At 37.6% G+C, this 22,777-nt stretch overlaps 2 protein-coding genes across 2 annotated transcripts in view; both read right to left on the reverse strand.

Annotated features, from left to right (window-relative positions):
• Nucleotides 1-2,129: 2,129 nt before the first annotated feature.
• LOC134846951 (chromosomal passenger complex protein bir-1-like) overlaps nt 2,130-22,777 on the reverse strand; it is a 146,697-nt gene continuing 126,049 nt past the window's right edge. The window contains exons 2-4 of the mRNA XM_063864394.1: nt 4,659-4,817; nt 4,007-4,178; nt 2,130-2,487 (exon numbers count right to left, since the gene is read on the reverse strand). Coding sequence (XP_063720464.1) covers nt 2,315-2,487; nt 4,007-4,178; nt 4,659-4,772 — 459 coding nt within the window. The 5' untranslated portion in view covers nt 4,773-4,817 and the 3' untranslated portion in view covers nt 2,130-2,314. The remainder of the gene's footprint in view (nt 2,488-4,006; nt 4,179-4,658; nt 4,818-22,777) is intronic.
• Nucleotides 10,429-16,014, reverse strand: LOC134846949 (annexin A4-like). The gene is made up of 3 exons (XM_063864392.1): nt 14,560-16,014; nt 14,235-14,426; nt 10,429-11,420 (listed from the first exon to the last, which is right to left on the reverse strand). The coding sequence occupies exons 1-3, from the start codon at nt 15,844-15,846 to the stop codon at nt 11,304-11,306; spliced, it is 1,596 nt and encodes a 531-aa protein (XP_063720462.1). The 5' UTR covers nt 15,847-16,014; the 3' UTR covers nt 10,429-11,303.

Here is a 22,777-nt window from a genome sequence, read left to right on the forward strand (position 1 = left end):
ACGCTCTGCTTGCTTGCTTTACTCGCAGTACAACGTGAGTAAAAATTAAACCATTCCAAGTAGTTTTTCGCGATACTGGTACAAACATATGTGAAAATTCAAATATTTTCAAATACTGATCAATTCACGACTGAAAGGACTTAAATATGATATATCACTCGACCCCATCTGACGTGAAGAAGCACCTGACTCTACGTGAACAAAATGTTAGCAAAAAAATTGAACAGAACTGAAGATAAAGCTCCTACCGACTTTCAGTGATCGGAAAAAAATAAGTCTTTGAGCCGTCTTTTCCAGTGATACAGGTTCAAGAACTTCTGACAGCTTGTTTCAATTCGCAAAAAAAATCCACAAAGATTTTCTAGGAAGTTTGAATTTTCCACGGCTCACTTGAATCTACTCGTAAGCAAACTTCTGAAGAATTTAAATCCTTTGTCAATTTACTTTTTGAGAACTTAAACCAATCAGCAAGATACTTACACTTTTATATGCTTGTTTTCAATTTCAAAAGCCAGAACAGTTCACGCAAGTTTTCCAAGAAATGAAGCACAGCAAAAAGAGCGCAATTAATTTCGAGAGCTTGAATCGATCCAAAAAAAATAGGTTTACACAAAGTTATGCACTCAATGGAGAATTTATTAAGTTTCAGCTACGAAAAACATGGATTCAATAAAAAAAAACAATTTTCAGACTGTATTTTAAAGCAAGGAAAATGAATTCAACAGATCAAATTCAGTGCGATTCAAAAAACGTTTTTTAAATTCCCCAAAGGGCTACTTTGCCTGCTAAACTTAGCTTACTCAGTGCTTGATACAAAACAAATAAACAAAACATGATTTTAGCTCCATACTTTTTTACAAGGTATAATCTCTAATACTTGAGTATGTGAGACTCATTGCCTTGCAAATAATCATACTTGCCTATAGTATGCTTCTTTGTGCAAGACGAAAATAAAAAATCATACGGAGGCGAAGCAGAACTTCTCGCCACTTGGGATACAAGGCAAAATAGCATGGAAAGATGGTCGAAAAATTTTAATGGAAAAACTAATTTTTGAGAAAAATTTTTTTTATAAAAAAAAAATTGTGTGCAATGATGCCGCAATGAAATACGGCTACTCCGCAGCGCCCCATTAATATCTTCCTTATTTCGAGCTAATAGGAAAAAAACGTGAAAAAAAAACGAAATTTTAACAAATTGAATTGGTAAAATTATTACCAACATAAAAAAGATAACTTCAAATAGAACGGATACTTAAAATGCCAACATACTCAAAATACATCTGTTGCAGTATTTCTAAAAGAGAAGACCAGGAGATGAATGAGTCTCGGAGATGAGTTCTGTGAACAAAGTTATTTAAGGGGAGAGATGTCTAATACCCGGTAACACTCGCTATTGCAAGTGTAATGATAGAACTCGCAACCTGCCTCCCTCTAGGCAAACGCATTTCCACTTAAACTTCGACGCCCGAACAGTAGTATTTTCACTCATGATATAATTGGAAACCAGAAAACAGGAGTGCATACATCATGATCTGTAGTAAAGTTTTCAATCTTTAAAGTCACCGGACAAATTTGCTTCGAACTAACATAGCCAACTGACAGTTGGAAAAGAGTACTAGTGAACGCACGCACGGACTTGTTTTTTCGAAAATCTTCAACTTTTGCATTTCGAATGAGAAATTAAATTACCTTAAAGCTCTTTGAAATTGCAGAACAATGTATCATGGACAATTTTTTTGCTAAAATTAACCCAATTTGAGAAAACTGGATCAATAGGTAAAACTTTTATTTCGATGGGAAATCTGATAATTAATTTCCATTTTCGAAATTAAAAGTCGACCAAGTTTTTCGTGAACTTTACAATTTTGCTGTTCGATAGTGGAATTTTCTTCCTTTAAGCAAAAGAAATGCACTGAACTTGAAAAGAAATCACAAGTCAAACTGCGAAAAATCAAAATCGAACTTTTAAGACTTTTTCCGGAAAAAAAATCAGCAAGACCTATATTAGTCTTCACAACGTTAATTACTCTTAATAACATAGCTACGCTTACCTCATCAATGTCCAAAACTTTCGATGTATTCAGCGCTATTTAGAGACCAAACGGATACTGAGCTTCTAAAAAATCGTTGAAAACAAAATTTAATAACTACGAAAAATCATCAAATGATCACAAATCAAACAATTAAATCAAAAACAACCACAAATTTGCGGGCTGAACATTGCCATCAAGTTTTCTTGTCCTCCTCGATAAATTTCCACCTTGTATTTCAGTTGCTAGTCGTATCCGTGGTGACGTCATACTGAAAGATGCCTAAGAGCTGGAGTTGGTGAGTTTGTACTTGAGCACCCTGCATATGTTGTCCAGAGTGGTAGTCTGCTGTGTGACCATACCCTTAACCTGACTCAGAAGCACTTCTGTCACTGTGTGCAACACATACTCCCTCTTCAAACTCAAGTACTGCTCCAGGCTCAATTCATCATACTCTGATTAACAAAACCATTCATACAATTTAGACTACATTTTTACAGCTCTCATCTTAATGTCTTGAAAAAACAAAAATCAATTTTTAGAATCGAATTAGTTCACACAGAGGCGAAACAGAGCTTCGCATCACTTGCGATACCTCAAAAATAGCTTCGCCAGCTAGGAGAGAGGAAAAAGGATGCAACTAAATCCAAAAAAAAACGGAAACATTTTCGAAGAAACCACAACCAAGAAAAATTTGCCAGGAGTGATGCTCTATTTGCGGAAAACACGGCCAGAAACACAGTCGACGACCTTTAATGAAAATTCAAAAACTATCTTCGAATGAAAAAAATGTTGTTAAGGTAAACTTTGAATTATAAAATCTATTCTGAGGTTTTTGACGCTTAGCGCGATCCGAAGGAAAGCATACAAATTATGGTCCCCTGGAACGACCAAAAACTATGTTAGTAAGCCGATAAAATATAAGCGAAATCATTTAGGCTGAAGAATTATTTGAGCAAAAAAAGGAAAATACACGAAGTCAAGGTTAGTGAATTACAAATTGCAGGAATAAATGAAAACATAAAAAGCAACTACAATGAAAATTGCATACAGCAAAAAATTCCAAGGTGTGGCAACTAAGTCGACTAAACATAAACAGCCAAAAAACGAGACTAATTTTTTTTTTGAAATGGAATACTTCCCGTATAAAAAAAACAGGTCCTGGTCAGATTCGAACACAGGACCTTTGCCGTCCCAGACTAAGTGTGCGAGGAAATTTGAATTCATTATGAACCAAGATACCAGGTGATTCCAGTGATTCTGTTAAGCAAGCTGTTAACCCGAAAAAAGTCTAAATTCCGATTTGATAACGCTAGCTAATAGCAAACGTAATGATATTCGCATAGTTATAATAGGCACAAAGCTATGATTTAGTAAGAATTCATATGTGCAAAATGAAAATATAGCCAACAGGCGGTTCAGAACTAGTAAACGAACGCAAGTAAACAAAAAAAAGATCAATAAGTAAAATTTGTATTTCACTGGAAAATCTGAATCTTAAATTCCACTTTCGAAATTGAAAGTCGATCACGTTTTTCTTGATCTTCACACTTTAGCTGTTCGATGGGTGAGTTCGTCTTATTTAAAAAAAAATGAAATGAACTGAGCTGAAGAAATCAAAGGTCAAGCCGCGAAAATCAAATTTGAGCCCGAACAAATTTTGAAGACTTTTCTGAATTAATCATCACGACCTATATAAGAGTCCTTGTTTTTAGTGGTAAAGGAACGTTATAGGTGATTGTTTTTTCAGCAGATGAGTTCAATACTTTTTTCTAGTTAGTACGGGAAGGTTACATAAGATTTTTTTTTGCATAACATTAGTTTCGAAAAACAATCGTAATACTCAAGTCAGAAACTCAGCCAAATATTATATGACTTTGTACATTTAAAATTGAGTTCGGCTGGGGAAAAAAATTTAAAAAAGAATGAGCAAGTCGCGTGGCATCTCCTTATTATTCAAATTAAGATGTTAACCTGGCTGTCCCATTTGCACAAATGGACAAGATGGCATCCTCTTCTCGTGCTCCCTTCTCGGCTCGTCCTCCTTCTCCCACTCCAAATCCTTCCCGCAGAACACACACTTGGCAGAATCCTTCCCACTGTACACAAAGCCAGCACTGGCCAGTGCCTTTGCACTACACATATCCTGTCAATTATCAAAGCCACTCATCATCACTGAAACCCTTCTTTTCAGCTCCTTAGGATGTAACAATAATAAATGTACTAATAAATGTAGCGAGCTTGCCAACAGAGGGTAGGACTTAATACGAAATTTAGAGCGGTTATCCGGCGACCTTAAACCGGACTGTTTTGTATTGGACTGTTTTTTTCCTCCATTACATGATTTTTGGGACTATTTTGTATTGGACTGTTTTGTATTGGACTGTTTTGTATATGCACCTAATTTTCATTTGTCTCTAATTAACTAATAAATGTAATATGTATTATTTTACCATGAACTTGTCAAAAGAACTCAACCATGGTAATTATAAAAACCATGCATCAGCTGCGCAAGAAGGCCACAAAAGTAGAAATTAAATATCTAGAAGAAAAATTGGACCAAATCGGGTGTCCTTGCAAAAATTGTCCTGGCTCATATCCTGGATCTGTTCATTTAATAACTTACCTTGTTGAAGCGCCATCGTTTGAAAGTTTTCACTCTGCCGGACGCTTCCAGCAAATCAGCTCCTTCTATCAGACTCTTTTCTCCATCGGCTACTTTCTTTTTAGTATTCCGCATACTACCTTGAACTTCTGCGGCAGAGTAATAACTACAAATTAAACTGAAAATATTAAACTATCAGCAGCAAAGTTTAATAAACATAGTCAACAGACGGTCGGATAAATAAACTGAAATGACGCAATCTTTTAGCTGATTTTTCCAACAGCTGCCACAATACGATTGCAACTAAAATCCGAATGCTTAGTTAAATCTATCACATTGGAAATGAAACATCTGAATTTTGATCACACGGGCCGAAAATTTCATATTGAAAACCTCGCTCGAAGATGAATGTTTCGTCAACCGATAGATTTTGACCTCAAAACTTTACAGAGAGGCGGTACAAAAACACAGAAAACCGCTACGTAAAAAATAGATTCTGCATGAAAAATCTCGCCACCTGTTTCCTCGACTGAACACTCGATCTCGGATTTGGCAGGGTAGTTAGAAAAGTCTAAGTTTCCAAAAAACGGTCCCAAAAATAAACAAATGTGACTTTTCCGTAGCCTTTAGCTTTTTTCTACCCAAATAAAGGCGTACCAGCTATCCAGTGAAAAATTCCGAAATCTGTTACTCCAATTGAACCATTAATATTGAAATTGGTAGAGTGATTTTTTGAGAACAGTCGATTGAAGTTTCCAAAAAACAACAAAAAACTCAAATAAATTTGGTTTTTCAGAGAAACAAAACTAATTTTCTACAAAATGGGAAAGTAGCCGCTTGCACCGGTAGGATTCCCATTAGCTATTTTCTCGATTGAACCCTTACTTCAAGCTAAGAGGGTTCATACAATTCAAACTACAATTTCACAGCTCTCATCTTAATGCCTTGAAAATTCAAAAATCAATTTTTCATGCTTATCAGAATCGCCCTCCTCTACGCACTGTCCTTGCTATACAACATCTTTCAAATGCTTCGATTTGGTTTGTTATCGCACACGTGGAAACAATTCGTGAGGCTCACTAACTAATTATTTGCGCGTCAAGCCATCACTTGCTTTCGCAATTACTCAGAATAGAATGCTTCATTGCGGAGCTTATGAAAGTTCGGTACCATCACCCACTCTTTATAATATACACGTTCATGACGCCCCTCCCCCACCAGTGTTAACCTCTTCTCATATGCGGACGACTTGCATCCTTTCTCCTGAAGCTCTGATATCGAGAAGCATCTTTCTTTTACTTCTGGGAAACTAAATTTTGCCTCTAAAGGATCAGTAACAATGTTAATTCCACAGCAAAGACTCATAGAGCACCCAAAAAAATTATTTTTAAAAAATTAGCCTCGCTGAGCAATTGCTGAGCGAAAGTCTCAAAACGTTAGGCGTAAATTTTGACCGAACTCTTGGTTTTGCAAATCACTGCAAACATTCGGCGCATTCTGCAAATCACTGCGCAAGATATGATTCCTTCTCGAAGCCTTAGCATGTTACACCTGTGGCTAAACCAAATAAACTACTTCTAACTTAAAAAGCTTGAAAACTTAAGACACAGAAATGATTTCGTTTGATAGTTCTACACGAAAAAAAAAACTTTAAAATGTACATAACGAAAACTCGAGATAACTTGATCTCTAATAAAAAAACCACTAATTCTTCGAGTGGCAAGAAGTTTGGTAACTAGCAACGGTTACCAAAAGAAATGAAATAAATTTCCTGAAAAACTGATCACCGGTTTGAAAGATTGAATGAGAAAATAATACTGAACTTCAGAGCTTTGTGAACTTGACAAAAACTTTTAAAAACTAAGTAAAAGCATAAAATAATAAGGTTAACCGGTTGTCAATCAAGCCAAAAAAAGACAAACTAAAAAAACGAAAATTTAACAAATCGAGTGGTAAAATTACAACCAACGTTAAAAATTAACCATCGAGTGGTAAAAATTAAATTTGGCTCTCGAAACTAGAAGTCGATCACGTTTTTCATGACCTTTACACTTTAGCTGTACGATAAATGAGTTTGCCTTCCTTTTAACGAAATAAATTGAGCTAAGAAATCATAAGTCAAACAGCGAAAAAGTGAATTTGAGCCTGAACAAATTTTCAAACTCTTCTTGACTAAAAGAAAAAATCATCGCCATCTATATAAGAGTATGCATTACGTTCATCGACTCTTAATGAACTTTTTCTTTAAGCGCTCAAACTGGATTTGGGCAGCACGTGTAATTGAGAAAACAATATGACAAAACACCTCGTCAACAAACTCCTTCCTAGAGTAGGCAAAGTTTCAACGAACTCAAGGAAAACGATTACAAAAAACTAGCGTTTAACGCACCTCCGGTGCTTCGAAATTTTTCGACAACTCATGAAAAACCGCATATAATGCAAACAACATCTGCAAACTTTTAGTGTGCTCTGACAATTACAGGGTTGGTAATTTCGAACATTTTAATTTTTTTAAAATTCCCATTTTAAAAGCGTCATCTCGAAAACTTAATGGGCCTCTGGAGAAATTTGGAGGCCAGATTTGCAACCACTGAGAGCACCCTACTATAGGGTTAGGAATTCAAAAATTTGTGAATTTTTTTAAACCCAAGTTTCACGAAAAAAATTTAAAAAACTTCTTATCTCGGAAACTAAAAGGATTTGAGCATTCTTATTTTAAAGGTAAGATTTGAGACGCCAGGTGTACGCTGACAAAAAGTTTGTATCTTAATCGAGTTAGTAGTTTCAAATTTTCGAAAAAAATTTCAAAAAAACGTCACATTTCGAAAACTAAAAGCATTTGAGCAGTCGCATTTAGCAGTCGCATGTGTCAAGATTTCCAACTCTTAACAGTACCCTGACAACACCGGACTATAGCGTTGGGAATTTCAAAATTTGAAAAATAATTAATTAAAACTTTCGGAAAAATTTTGAAAAAATAACAAAAAACGTCATATCTCGAAAACTACAAGGTTTTGAGCAGTCATATTTGGAGGCAAGATCCGCAATGATTGATAGTACTCTGACAGTACCCATCTACAGGGTTGGGAGTTTCAGTTTTTTTTAAATATTAATAATATAAGTTTTTTGAAAATTTTTAAAATCACAAAAAACGTCATATCTCGAAAACTACAAGGATTTGAGCAGTCATATTTGGAGGCAAGACTCGCAATCTTTGACAGTACTCTGACAATACCCAACTACAGGGTTGAGAACTTCAAGTTTTGTAAATTATTGTTATTTGAAATTTCTGAAAAGTTTTGAAAAAATCTCAAAAATCGTCTTATCTCGTTAACTAAAATGATTCAGGCATGCAAAATTGGAGGCCAAATTCGCAACCCCTAATTCGATATTGGGCTGCTTAAATTAAACTCCAATGCGTAAAATAACCGCTAAAATCAAATTGGAAAATCGAAAAAAATTCTTAACCATTGCAATATACGAGATGCAAAGCTTAAACATGCAAAAATAATACGTTGAAAAAGCTTGAACATGGCGAGATAGTGAAGCCCGCATTTAAATATATAATAGATTGGCTTATTAGGTTTCCGAGAAAAATTACAAAATACCTATATTACACATAAAACTAATCCAAAAAAAAACAAGAATATCCGTTTACTGGGCAGGTAGCACAGAATGTTCTAACCATAATCTTACAAAAAAAATGAGTTTCTTTTTCAAATTAGTGTCGTTTTTTCCTGAGTGGTGTGGTAGTAATATCTAACAAAACATAGAAATTAGGTATATTCGACAGTAACAGACAAATAGGCCAACTGAAAAACAGTTTTTGTTGAAAAAAAAGTTAGAAAACAAAAAACGAACCGTTGAAACAAATTTTAAAAAAAAATTGTACTTTTTGAGTCCCAAAATGACGCTTAAAACTTCGAAAACTAACTTTACCAGAGTAAAAACTAATTTTTCACTGCTTAAATTAAGCTGAAACTAGCTAAATTTAGCCTGCACGCTCACCTTATTTGCTCAAAATTAGACCGAAAACTTCAAACCTGTTTTTCTCGCCACTGAGAACATGTTTCAAATTTTTTTATAAGTAATTCGAATTCAGACTTAAAGGACTTCAATATGTTTAAGTTGACCCATTCCATGTTTAATTGTGGTACATGCGTTTGCATGGAAAACCAAAAGAAAAATTTAAAACACACCCGAATACAAAGTTTCTCCCCATTTTCTATGGTCGGAACAAAAAATACACGCACCGCCTAAATAGTATCCACGAGTGCCATATATGTACCGAATGCGAGGTGGTATACACAATTCGGAAACTAAACCGGGAGCATACTCGACAACCATAAAGCCGGAAAAACATAAGCAAAAATCGGGAGGAAATCTTAGTACCCGATTGCAAGACCCTGACTTATCGCAAAAAAAATGATAATTGCTGATTTTTTTTTGAACAGAGACGAAGCTGCGCTACACACTTGCGATACAAAATAAGAAAGCCACTAAGTCAGAAACAAGAAAAAAAATCAAAAATATGAAGATCTATTACAACAAATCAGGCTAGTTTTGAAACAAAAACATGTTGTGAATAAGCATAAGAAGAAAATTTTCCAAGCGGTAACAAATCCGAAAAAACTACGCCGAAACACTTGAAGCCGAAAAAAAAATCAAGACTTAGGACTTATATAAAAAGATAAAAAGTCCCACTCACCCTCAAAACACACACACAAAGCTTTATCTGATCGTCAAATGAAACAATATGAGGCCACTAAGCCGGATAAAATATAGGCCGAAACCTATTAAACCGAAAAAAAAAACAAAAAAAAATTAAGACTAAGAAAAAAGTTATTAAGTCCACCTCAACCTCAAAACTTAAGCACACACACATACAAACCTTTTTAACTCGTCAAAAAACACAATATGAGGCGACTAAGCCGATTTAATATAGGTTGAAACCTATCAGGCTGAAAAAAGGGAAAAAAGCCAAAAAAAATATTTTCGCCTTGAAAAATTATAATTTCCATTAAGATTTTAGCATTTTGTGCAATCCACGAGGGCGGGGTCCATAAAAACAATGTTTTTCTTGAAACTACTCAAAATTAGGTCACTAAGCTGACACAACAAAAGCCGACATCATTTGGGCAGAATAAAGTTGTTAAGCGAAAAAAAAAACAAATATACGGAGTCAAGGTTAATTATAATTAAAGTTCAAACAGCCAAAGTTAATGCAAACAATGAAAGCCACTACGATTTAACTTGCTTGCAGTAAACAAACAATTCTACGATGTGGCAATTAAGCCGACAAGTGTTCCGGAGACGCAGAGAAAATTGAATATTTAATGAACTGAACCTAAACTTATCATTTCTAATTTTGACCATTCCGTGAACAAGTTATTTACGGGGAAAAACTAATACCCGATTGCAATACCCTTGCTCGTCACAAGAGTGACAAAACAAAAAAAAGTCTCGAAAGATCATATTTGAGAGTGAGCAAATTTGAAGACTTTCCTGAAAAAAAAACCCTTTATAAGTGTCTTCACGTTCATTAACACTTAGAAAACTCTAAAAACGGAGATCAAATTATCTAACGGAGACAAACAGAAAAAAAAATCGCAACTTTGTTTTTGTACAGCGAGGATTGATCTCAGCTCTGACAATGAACATGAATAAAGCTTCAAAAGAATCAGCTGTCAAGACTCGAAAGTGGAAAAAATGACGTGAAAACATCGCCTTTCACCGAAACAAGCACAAGCTATTTGAAACGTTTTAGCTGAATTTTTTCTCTGAAAAATGGTTTGTAGCATCATTTATTACATTTTGTTTAATAGCAATTTATTTCCAGTATTGAAATATAATTTACACAATAATATGCATTAGGTTAGTTCTTTCACATTTAAGCAATAAATGACAAGCAATCTATTCTACAAAATTAACAGGCTTTTTTTCATTACAGCCCTCCTCAGCCTAGCAAAAAAACATAGCCCAGTCACACTGATTTTTCAGTTAAAGTGTTTCATTTGGGGGAAGGGACTATAATTGAGAAGACCTGATTACTTTTATACAACTTTAAAATTGAGATGATTTCACAAGGAAGCTTAATTCTAAGTCAATCTAATTGACATCACACAACACAGCAAAGACTAATCGCACAAAGCCACTGATGAAATAATAATAAAGAATGTAAAATCCTGTTAGAGAAAAAAAAACGAAGCACACTTCAGAGAATATTGATTACGTGAAATCTTACATTTGGTCACATTGTGCAATTCATTTTATCATCATTAAATTCTATTTTAAGCCAATGAATAGAACATGCATCAAAGCATGCGAAAGAAAAATATAGATAGTTTCGATGATTGAACACAATTAAACATCTATTTTGAAGAAACAACTCCAAAAAAGCTCATGCGTCATCTAGACTTAGTAACATATATATTGTACAACGCAAAAAAAGAATTGAAAGCTTTCAGGTCCAATTTCCTAGATCGTTGAAAAGTATTTTGAATTCGAAGGTAGAAATTTAATTTTAAATGTTCAAACACATTTAACGCGGTGTACAATAAATTTGTTAACAACCATCTGTTTCATTTAATCATTAATTGTAGAAGTAGAATAGGATGAGATTCAGTCATTTACAGGCCATTTTGGTCCGTTTGTGTATGTTCAAGTCTATCTGGGGTGTCCCCCACACAGAGCTACTAGAGCCTTCCTGTAGTCCCCACTGACGTCCTCCTCAATCCATTTCTCAAGGGGCTTCCTATATCTTTGCTGGAAGCACTGCTTCACCTGAAGAACAAACACACAATACCATTAACTGATACTAAGTAAGCAATCCAACACGAACACAAGCGCACAGAATTCATTTAAAAACAGAATGATATCAACCGCACTATCAAGTACAAAAATTATGGAGTTTTGTATGTATTTGGATTTACAGAACCGCGTATTCATACTCGTCAGTAAGCAGACAAAAACTATTTTAACCGATCTGAGTCGAGATGAAAAAGCGGTTTTACGAAATACATAATTATCAGGCCCCGGATTTTAGTTAAGTAAAAAACACCATTTTATTTAACTAAATACTTCCTTAAGAACATCGAATTTGGTGAGAAAAAAACGATTAAAACTCGCGTTTTTACAAAACTTTGATGCAGTAACAGCAACAAAAATCATTTTCAACAAATTTTCTGTTAAAAAATGTAGCGAGTCGGAAAGAAAACCCGTACATTTCATTAGTGGCAGCATTTACCGGGAAAATTTCAAATTTTCAGTTCTGTAATTTACAGCATTTAACCAACACCCCACCATGTAATCACAGGCCTATGTAAAGATATCAACGTTGGCGTATAAGTTTTGAAAGTCTGTCGGTTTTCTGGAGAAATTCAACAGAAATAGTTGAAATAAAGCGGATTTGGTGAACTCCCATGGGCCAGCACAATAGTGCCGAAAATCAAAATCTTGTTCAACAGAGCAAAAAATTATTTTGAATACTGTTTTTACTCATCTCAAATCACACTGACAAGTAACTATATACAAATTGAGTCAAGTTGAAAAGACGAAAATGGGCTTTTTAATTGACGCCGTTTGATAAACAAACAAAAATTTTCCAAGAGCGGCGTCCTAAAAATTTTACGAACAAACAATGAACCCAGCAAATTATCAAGTTTTCTTCTCGGTTTCGCTACAAAACAAAGGTTTTCACACAAAACTGCTAACAAATCAGTTTGAAACTTTAAGATATCAATATTTTTCGGCAACGGAACATATTTTCAATTTCAGCGCTGTTGTAATTAGGCACTGTTGAACGCCCTCATAGGTCGCAACATTCATAGCACCGAAAATTAAAAAAATCAGTCGCATGTGTCCCAAAATCTATCTTCGTGAATTCTGATTGGTTGAAATTTGCGCCAATAAACATGGACTGATTGTTTAGCGTTCAAGCAGCATAAACTCAAGCTGCAGAATAGCGACCACCGCAGTTGCGCCAACATGTTGCGAGCTTGCCAACAGAAGGTAGGATTTTATACGAAATTTAAAGCAGGTTATCTTTAAGCCGGCAGCTTTAAACCGAGACTCGGCTAAATTAGTTTTTGACAAATTGAAAAGATTTGGGACTTATTCGACTGTTTTTATTTTGGTATCTATGAGACTGCTTTTCTTTTTGGGATCTATGAATACACACCGCACATCTCTTCGATTAGCTCATTTCCTCTATTTTCTCGGAAATAGTTAGTTGACAGAGATAAATAAGTTTTTATAACTAAAAATCGTGGCCTCTGATGATAATTACTAACTTCTTCCTTGTCTCGATTCTGATTGGTTAATGTAGTATTAGTCTATTTACTGACGAGCATGAATACGCGGTTGTCTAAATACTGCTACATAACCAAAAACTATCAAGCAGAATGAGAACGAACTTAATAACAAGGTCAATGAAATAACTTAAAAATACATCAGAAAATCGAAATTTCAAGTTGCACGAGATCAATTTGATTGCAGTTCTTGATAACATTTGACAATAACGACTCTGTGACGTACTTAGAGTGGCGTGACACGGAGCCGAAAACCCGAAAAAAATTCAATCCCGGATAACAGAAAAGTAAATTTGTTCCGGATAGCCGAAGAATAAATTTGTTCCCGGATGGTCAAAAATTAAATTCATTCCTGGATAGCCGAAAAATAAATCCGTTCCGGGATAGCCGAAAAATAAATTTGTCGAATTTTTTTTGTTACCTTGGATAGCTTTTGAGGATCAACCGTACAGTGCCCCTCCCCCCAAATCGATTTAGGGGTACAAGTAGAAATAATAGATTTTTCATAAGCTAACTTTGAGTATAGCCAAGATTCGTTCAAAATTAACAGCATATTTTAAACAGAATTAATTTTCAGAATTAATACATGCTTGGGGAGGGCATTCTAGGGTAGCTCACTTAAGGGGGGAATTGTACGGTTGATCCGCCGTTGAATATTTAAATAACCATATTACAGATTACAAATATACTATATAACCGACAAATACAAATCCACAGTTTTTTCTCATTGTTTTCTTACTTAGGGTACCCTCTCCCTCAACTTACCCTTCCCACTTAGTCCCCCTTACACGCATTGCCTCCTCCCCCATCTCCTTATATCCCTACAGGGGGTAATTTCAGAGGTGTTGAGGCTTGGGGGAGTGTAGTTGGAGGGGAGGGCGGGGTGTATGGGATTGGTTGCTTAAGTGCGGTGTGGTCTCAAAGTGTACTTATAGTCGATTATTATGACAATATTTTTGACCACGAAAATCGATTACTATCCATGGAAAAAATAAAGTTCGAAAAAGTCTTACGCTAAAATAGCCGAGTTTTTGTTAGCTAACAGGCTGCAAAATTTGAGGCATTTTTTGTTCAATCAAAATCAGTCTCAATTTAGTTACAAATTTGCTCTTTTTTAATTTAATTAAAACCGAAGGTATTTAGTTTTTTCGACTATCCTATCCGGAATGCGGCTCCGTGGGTACTCGTCGTACTTAGTTGCATAACAAACACGACATCGCCAAATAAACAGAAATCAAACTACCGTTGGCACATGATAGAAAAAAAACAGTGATTGAAGAACACTCACCTGTACCATATCCTTCTCGCATCTGGACACCACCAACCGAGTGAGTGTGTCCTCGTCAGTGCCCATACCAGCCATGGAGTCATGCAGTCGCACTGCGAAGAAGTCCGGCTTGTTCTTGGCACAGTGAGCAATCACACGCATCGCACGCTCAAAATTGGCCGACAACTCACCCTTCAGCACTGTTTCTATGTCCTACACAACAAACATACCTTTACGCTCAAAAAATATAAAACTCATATCGTAAAATCGTACAAAGGGGAGCAACTTATACAGCAATGGCGACAAATATATAAAAAACGTTTCCAACAAGAATAAATACACTGACCTTATGGTAAAGTTTTTGGTACTCTTGAAACATGAGGTTCAGTTGAGGCCAGCTTCGAGTCGCGAATATCCGACGGAAAGTTTCCTCATCAGTGCCCAGTTTCTTCTCTCCTGCCGTGTAGATGGCCTGGGCATCAGCAGTCGCTTTTCCTTGGTCTAGCGGAGTACTATCCGGATCCCTACACGCGTTCTGCATCTGGTTCATGAGTCGCTTGTAGTCTCCGCTAGTATCACTATTAATATCAGCCTCCATTTCGCGCTTGAACAAGGTCTTGTAAGATGCCTTGGCTGCATTTAGCTCTTCGTTTGTTCGCGAGCACAGGATCTCAATCAGGGCGTCGTCGTTAGTTCCTAGACCTTTGATTGCCCTCCTAATGCATTCTGCATCGTAGTCGGCACTAGGCATCATTACAGCAAGAATAACTCGTTCGAAATTCCCACTGAGCTCCGACTTCAGGTCTTTGATCAGGTCTCGTCCAAAGCATTGCTTGAAAGACAGCTTGATCTGCTGTCTTTGCTCATTAGTTCGTCGACACAGAATGCCGATTAGTTCACTTTCGTTCGTACCCAAACCTTTCATTGCCTGTCGCAACCCTTGTGCATCTTTCTCTTTGTCAAATGGGCTGAATGGCTTTACTGTGCCTTCGTACTTCGGTATTTGAGTTCCTCCTCCCGGCGATGAGTTCAACGACATAGCTGCAATTTGCTGAACAGGTGGCTGCGGTTTTGACCCAGGCGGCGCGCCGCCGTACGGATTTGCAGGAGCTTGTTGTGGAGGAGGAAAACCTCCGGCTGCTTGTGGAGGGGGTTGCGGGTACCCACCTGCGTGACCGACATAGCCCCCTTGCGCCTGGGGAGGGTATCCGCCTTGCTGTCCATAAGCACCCCCTGCAGGTGGAGGGTATCCTGAAGGAGGGTATCCTCCTTGTGGAGGGTAACCTCCTTGGGGCGGGTATCCTCCTTGTGGCGGGTATCCACCCGACTGCTGAGGTGGGTATCCCTGATGCTGAGGGGGATAGCCACCTGGCTGCTGTGGAGGGTAGCCTCCTTGGGGAGGGTATCCTGGCTGTCCCTGGGGCGGATACCCACCCGGCTGACCTTGAGGGGGGTATCCCGGCTGCCCCTGAGGAGGGTATCCTGGTTGCCCTTGAGGCGGGTACCCTGGTTGTGGCGCGTAACCTGGTTGAGGGGGGTATCCAGGCTGAGGGGGATATCCCGGGGCACCCCCTGGTGGGGGATAACCTCCAGGCGGGGGAGCGTTGAATCCGATACCTCCTTGTCCGTACATATTAACTCAACCTGATCTGAAGAGACAACTCTTTTGAATGATCTATGATCCGAATCCGAATAGAGATTAGTATTGCAAATAGTGTAGTATTTGCTCTAACAGCCTGTTGTTCAGACTTGAAGTGAGTAAACAGCAAACTAGTTTCTTTTGAGATAAAAGAACAAATGACCGCTCGTTTTTAGATGTTTAATCAATACTACTTTCGTCACACTCAAAACCGCCAGAATATTTGCATATTATGACGTAAGCTCGCTTACATATAAAGAAGAACAAACCAAAATTCTAAGAATGGATAGGTAATGTCATGAAAAAATGAGGTAACTAAAAATGTTTTAACAAATAAATGATAGTCCTTTTTAAGCGCAAGTAGATGTACATTTGACAGTTCCCTACCTCATTTGTTCCCATCAAATATAAAACATCAATTAACAAACTAATAGCCAGTTAATTTAAGCAAGTTGTACATTGAACAGGCCCAAGAAAACTAGACGAAAATCAAATAGGGCGTGACAACAAAAACGAATTCAGGCGTCGATGAAAAATTAAAATATTAGGAAATAAGACTAAATGAGCTGTTATCGCGTCTGAAATTTAATATGAGACAGGGGCTGTTCTCATGCCTGAAAGTTCTCAACCGATCAAGGTCCTTTAAACTGTTCAAAATGACGGCATTCATCGCTTATTTCCTTCAAATTTATGAAAACTGATATGCTGGCAAATTTTCGCCGCGCATTCCTTCCTTCGCGCATAAGGGATTACCCGTTTACCGACTACAAATAACTTTCATTTTCGAGTATAAACTGCCGAAATCAGAAAAAAAACTGATGCTTTGAAGAAAAACTAAGCTTTACAAAGAAAGGCGAACCAAAATTAGTAGATGATATTCCACAGATCAAAGAAAAACACGGTTCGAACAGGACTCGAACCTTCAGACCTTTTTTAACCATTTTTTATAACTTTTTCTCTCTCAATTGAGAAAGGGCCTGAAAAACGTTGCAGTTCCGAAAAAAATCAGGTTGATTTCTTAGATTTGAAAGAGAAGAAATTTACGAGACAAACAAAATACAAGCACACTTGCTCTCGCAAAGGAAATAACAGCTCGAAAGGATAAACTTCGGTAAAATAGAGAGCTTCGAATCACTACATGCATTTTGGTAAATAACAAAAACTTTTAGAAAACTTCTGAGATTATTCGAACGCATTTTTGGTGTTTTTTTTTCAAAAATTTGCCTGAGGCGCAACAAATTTGGAAAACCCCCCTCCTCGAGAAAATGCTAGATCCGCCCCTGTTCAACACTTTTTCTTTCAAATCTATTTACCCTAATTTTTAATATAAACTTATTAAGTAAAACGCAAAAAAGTGAACAAATAAACATGAACAGAAATGAGGTTGCAGATGTAGAAAGTTGCAAAAAGTTGTAGGACGAGAATGACTGTGCTGTTGGTTGTCATTCCTGCTCATCCCGGTATAATGGGACCTCTGTGATTCTGACTCTTGAGGATGTAAATTGGATTGGACAACGATCAATTCGCCTATGGGTTAGCGATGAATACCGTGAAGCTGGTAGTACTTCAAATCCAGGGCTGTTCAAAAATCAATTGCGATTGCAATCATGCATGATTTTTGGCAACAATTAATTGATTTTTTTAACATAGTTAATTGCAATGATTGATTGAAGAGGCTGCAGTCATTGCAATGACGCACAGCTGAACTGGTGCGAACACGTATTGTTTGCTTTGGATGATGTTATGTTCTGCCAAGTATGCCCATGGTGATTTGCGACAGAGCCTTCTGCCATCAAACCTGGAGATGTAGCTCTTTTTGCGCATCAACAACAAATTTTGGGATGACAAACTCGTGTCGAGAATCTGCGCGTCAGTGCCAGAGCAATAGTTTTTCTTTCTTTCTTTCTTACTTTATAGTATACTTTAGTTGCAATTGATTGCAATGATTGTAAAGTTGGGCAATGATTGATTGTAAAATCTCATATCATTGTAATGATTGATTGCTACTGAATTAATTGATTGTTAGAGTTGCAATTGATTTTTGAACAGCCCTGTTCAAATCGCTTGGAACCGAAGCTAAGTTTGCATCGTCAATTGCAAAAAAAACACATCTCAACAAAAATACTAAGCTACTGCAAAGAAGACTACGGCTACTTGTACAGCGAAAATAAAGGTGGCCAGTCAATAAGCAGAATATTCTGAGAGCAGAATGGGTCCAAGAGCAGAAAAACAAAAAATATCAACTTTTATAAGCTAATCGGTAAATTAATTATCAGAAATGTCAATAATACCAAAGCAACAAACATTTTATGCATAATTTGAGTAATTTAATCAAGAATTTAGAAAAAAAAATTAATAAAAAAAACAATGAGATTAGTCAATTCATTCATAATTTATTCGTTTTCTTGGTATTTCTTGACGCTTCTAAGCATTGTTTTATCAATTAGCCCGTATAAACCAATATAGGTCAATATTTATTCTGTTTTTTGCTCTTGGACCCATTCTATACTAAAACCATTCTGCTTATTTCTCCGCCTCCGAAATGAAAACATAACTCAAGAAAAACACTAAGACACTGTTAAGGTGACAACGACCACTTCAACAGCCTTATTACCGGCAAAGCGTTCTCAAGTGTATGTTGGTCAAATGTAATGATACGAAGTACCAGCACCATAACACAGAAACTTGGAAAATATGATCTGCAGTCAAAACTAACTTTATTGGGATAACATCGCTGGCCTTGAGCCGAAACCAAAATAATAATAATCATAATATTAATAATAATAATAATAACAATAATCCTTCTCGGTGGACTGCACTCCTGGCTCAATGCCCATCAAATTCTTAGAGTTCCGTGAGAACATGGCATCGCAGCTCTCTACCACCCTGAGTTACACTAACATCGAATCTACTCAAACCACTCAACAATGCTTACTGAAATAGACACTAACAAAGACAAGTAGAAAATAATATCTGTTCACGGTGCCCTAGAAAATGACAAGCTAGTTTACGAGACAAAACTATCGAACAGTAAGAATACTTTGCACCTGTTCAACCAATACCGTTCACTCATCAAAGCACATTTACCGACAGCTCAAAAATACGGTGACAAAATTGCCATTGTTCATCGCTACCAACCTGTAACATGGACAACACGATCGCCTCATGACTTTTACACTTCAGAAAATACAAAAAAGACTATGTGAAAGCTTATATCTAAAAAAAAGCTATGGGACCGGACGAAATCCCTATCTCACTTTTCAAAAGCTGTTCGAAGCAATAATCAATCCTACTTAACTACAAAAAGAGTGACAAATCGGCGGTGAAGAAATATTGACCAGTATCATTACTTCCGATAAATTCCAAAATTATGATCGATGCATCTTTCAAAACTGTAACATTCGCCCGGAAGTACATATCGACGGAAAATAAAGCTAGGTTTGTAAGATTCGCCCGGAAGATACATATCGACGGATAACAAAACTAAGTCTTAAGACGGCTGGCTAGCGTCTAAACAGAGCTTTGCATGTTTTTCACCGTCTCTACCAAGCCAGTACTTTTCGGTGGTCTTTCTTACATCAGGCTGACAAAAACGTTACTGTTCTCCGGCTTCGACCAGAACGCTCAAATTAACTGAATTACATGCAAAGTTAGTGAGCTCATGGCTGGGTCTCAGTATCCCCAGACCACGAGGTCACTCCTAAAAACAGGGCTACTACTTATCATATTACTATTGTTTTTGTTCAGTAGATAAAAATCATCATCTCCATCGAAGATGGATCAACCCTTTCCCCCAACTCCTAGCACCTCATCCTTGTCAAAACTAATCAAAATATCAGTTAAATTCAAGTCAGGACATGACAGGATGCTAAAATTCAATACAAGTTCATAAAAGTTCCCGTCCCGAGACCCTTCCGGATTCTTGAATCCGGCGAATCAAGCTCCTTAACCTCAGGTTCACGCTAACTCGGAGGGCTGGTCTTTACCCTTCACCGTTGTTCGCAACGGCCTTGCAACTATTGTAACAGCACAATAGTTGCAACTCGGAACGTCCTCTGCTGTTCGGTAGTTCGTTGTTGTCTTTTAGTCTCGATTTTCGTACTGTTCGTAATCGCAGATAAAGTTGTTCTGTTTCTTTCTGCTCTTTTAGCTAAAATGGCCGTCTCTGACGTTTCTCAGAAATATGACGTCATAATTCGAATTTTTAAAAATTAGAATTCCAGAATCTTCTAGCCTTCACCGTTTGGCCAATCGTTCAAATAACGTCCTTATCCGTTCTAAATCGCCAATTCGGAAGGCTTGCTGCTAAAATACCGAATTCTGCAGAGACTGCATTTTGGCCATTCTGGTCGAATGTCACATACTCCCCGGACAGTCCGGTCAATGTCCTCATTGAATCGCGCAATGTTCATAAAATGGTTACCGTGCCATCGAACAGAATTTACAAAATGCACGGAATTACTTTTATCCACGTCATATCAACTCACTGCAGAATATAAATGGCATCATACTACATCACTATAGCCTTCAAATTCTTTCATTAATCTGCACATTGAGAATATAACCTAAGATAAAACATGTTTTCTGACTTCCAGTGTCTATGTCCCGACTAAAACTTTTTCTCCTAGATTCAAAAAGTGTTGGCTTGCAGGACAGTCCTGCCAACCAACAAGCTAAAATTATCCTACTATGCTCCTTCCCTTCGGAAATCTTGCTTGTTTATTGTCCTGAATATTAAAACTAAGAAACTTTGTGGTTAGAAAGAACAATGCACCAACCTCCTTCTTCAGGAGGTTACTCAAGTCCTTCATATCACCACAAAGTGATCAGTTTTCCTAAGTGATTAAAAACAATCATGCAGGCTGGAACATTTAAATATACTCTTCCCTCAAGCCTTTCTAAATAAATAATAAGTGAGTGTCTCTAAAGCCACTTCAACTAAAACCAAAATGCAAATTTATAAATGCAACAATTTCCAAACTCAACTTAAATGTTTCAGTTTTCAATTACAACTTGGTTGCTTGGTTTCTCACTTGAGTTTTTCACACACATAAAACAATTTTGAGTTTTAACTTTTCTTCATCATCCCTTTGTTCTCTTCTTTTTTCGTCGTTTAGAAGTTCTAAAACTTCTAAATTCTTCTAATTTTCTTTCTTGTTGCCTCTTGTTTTCTCGACCATTCATCAATGCTCCATTTCCTCCTCCTGTGACGCTGACTCTGCACTCTCGGTCTCCGTGTCTCGTAGCACGTCATTGACTATCCTGACGCTGTTGGAAGCCGTCCTCCAACACTTCTGCTCTTCCACCCTCTGTTTACAGCAAGGTAGGGGATCCACGTTTGATTCTCTGTTTCTACAGAAGCTGTTGTGGAGACACAACGCCACGTTTCTTTCCAAATCTTCTTTCAGCATCTCTGCCTTCTCATTTCCACTACGCTCGCTCGTCCTGGAAATTCTTTTCGCAGCGGTGGTCACTGCATTCCGATGAGTCACGAAAGCTCGCTTGAAAGCTCCTGCCCCAATGTCTAGCTGATATTCACTGTACACTCTGCCATGCTTCGACATATGCTTTTTCGCATACTCGTACAACCACGCAGTCATGTTAGCTCTAAACCATGGCATCAATCGTTTTCTCGCCCATATCTTCTTCACTTCCATCGGAATATTCAGAACTTTACACATTGTCTCAAAAAGATCTAAATCTTTTAGACAATCTAATTTCTGCAATTGTTATCTCGTCGGTGCCTCCTGTCTATTATTTTCTCTCACATGAGCTTCCAGCCATCGTATCGCCATCATAACTCCCACTATCACTATTGTTATGGGCTGTGATGAATCTGGTAAACCCATGGAGAGCAGCTCTCCAGAGTCCCAGATCAACACCAGATTACTACGCTTGGGATACCACCAAGTCTGCAACAAGCAGTGGCAAGGAAACTCATCATGTGTCAACATGATGCTCCTCCAATTCCGTTTTCCCGAAGCTTCCAGCAATGGCTCCACTTCCATCATCACTCGGTGGATCTCATCATTCTCATCTACTGCATTGTAATCTGTGACAGTTGATCCTCTCTGTTTCTGTTTTTCAAAGTCACTGAAGTTCCCGCTCACATATCCCATGAACTTCTTTCCTAGTATTGACTCCAACTCCTCTTTGGTTCTTTCTGGGACTGCTGAGAACATCTTACATGGTAACTCGTAAGACTTTTCAGACATTCTCGCCAATCTCACGCACTTTGGCACTGAGAAAGCTTGATCCACGATCGTTCTTGTACTCTTCACGTCCACAGCCACGAAATGTACAGGGTATCTGCTCTTGCACATTGGAGCCAACGTTGAACCCACCAAATATCGTGCTCCTGATGGTCTACAATAAGTTTCGCTGTGTCTGATGTTCATCTCCGTTTCAATTGCTTCCCTCCATTTTCCTATATACTTCTGCTCAGTCTGCAGAACTCCTGGGAATACTTCTACGCTGATGGCTGTGACCATCTCATGTTTCTGTTCTAGATTCAATAGTGACTCTAAAGAACCAAACATGCTGTAGAATCCTAGTGCTGTCACTAGATTCACATCGGTTCCTCCATGGCAATCTGCTATCAGTTCCGTTTCCGTTCTTGCTTTCATCACTACATTTCCAAACAATACCGTCAACTGCTTGTGTTGTTTCTCCAGGGTTTTCACACAGTCTAGACTTCCACAAACGTGACCCTCTAGTCCACAGACTTCCGCCAGACAGCTACCAGGTTTGACCCAGTCTTCTGGTCCCCAGCCAGGCAACTCCACTCTATCTTCTCCGTTGCTCTTAGAGGCTGTTATCATCACATTATATATGATGTTGAGGTCACGCAGGTTACAGTCCGCATTCAGTTCCCTCTGTATGTCCTGTGTCGCCCGTAATATTGAGTCAGCGTTGGGACTAGGAC

This window comes from Symsagittifera roscoffensis, chromosome 5, assembly GCF_963678635.1.
Source record: "Symsagittifera roscoffensis chromosome 5, txSymRosc1.1, whole genome shotgun sequence".
Lineage (NCBI taxonomy): Eukaryota > Metazoa > Xenacoelomorpha > Acoela > Convolutidae > Symsagittifera > Symsagittifera roscoffensis.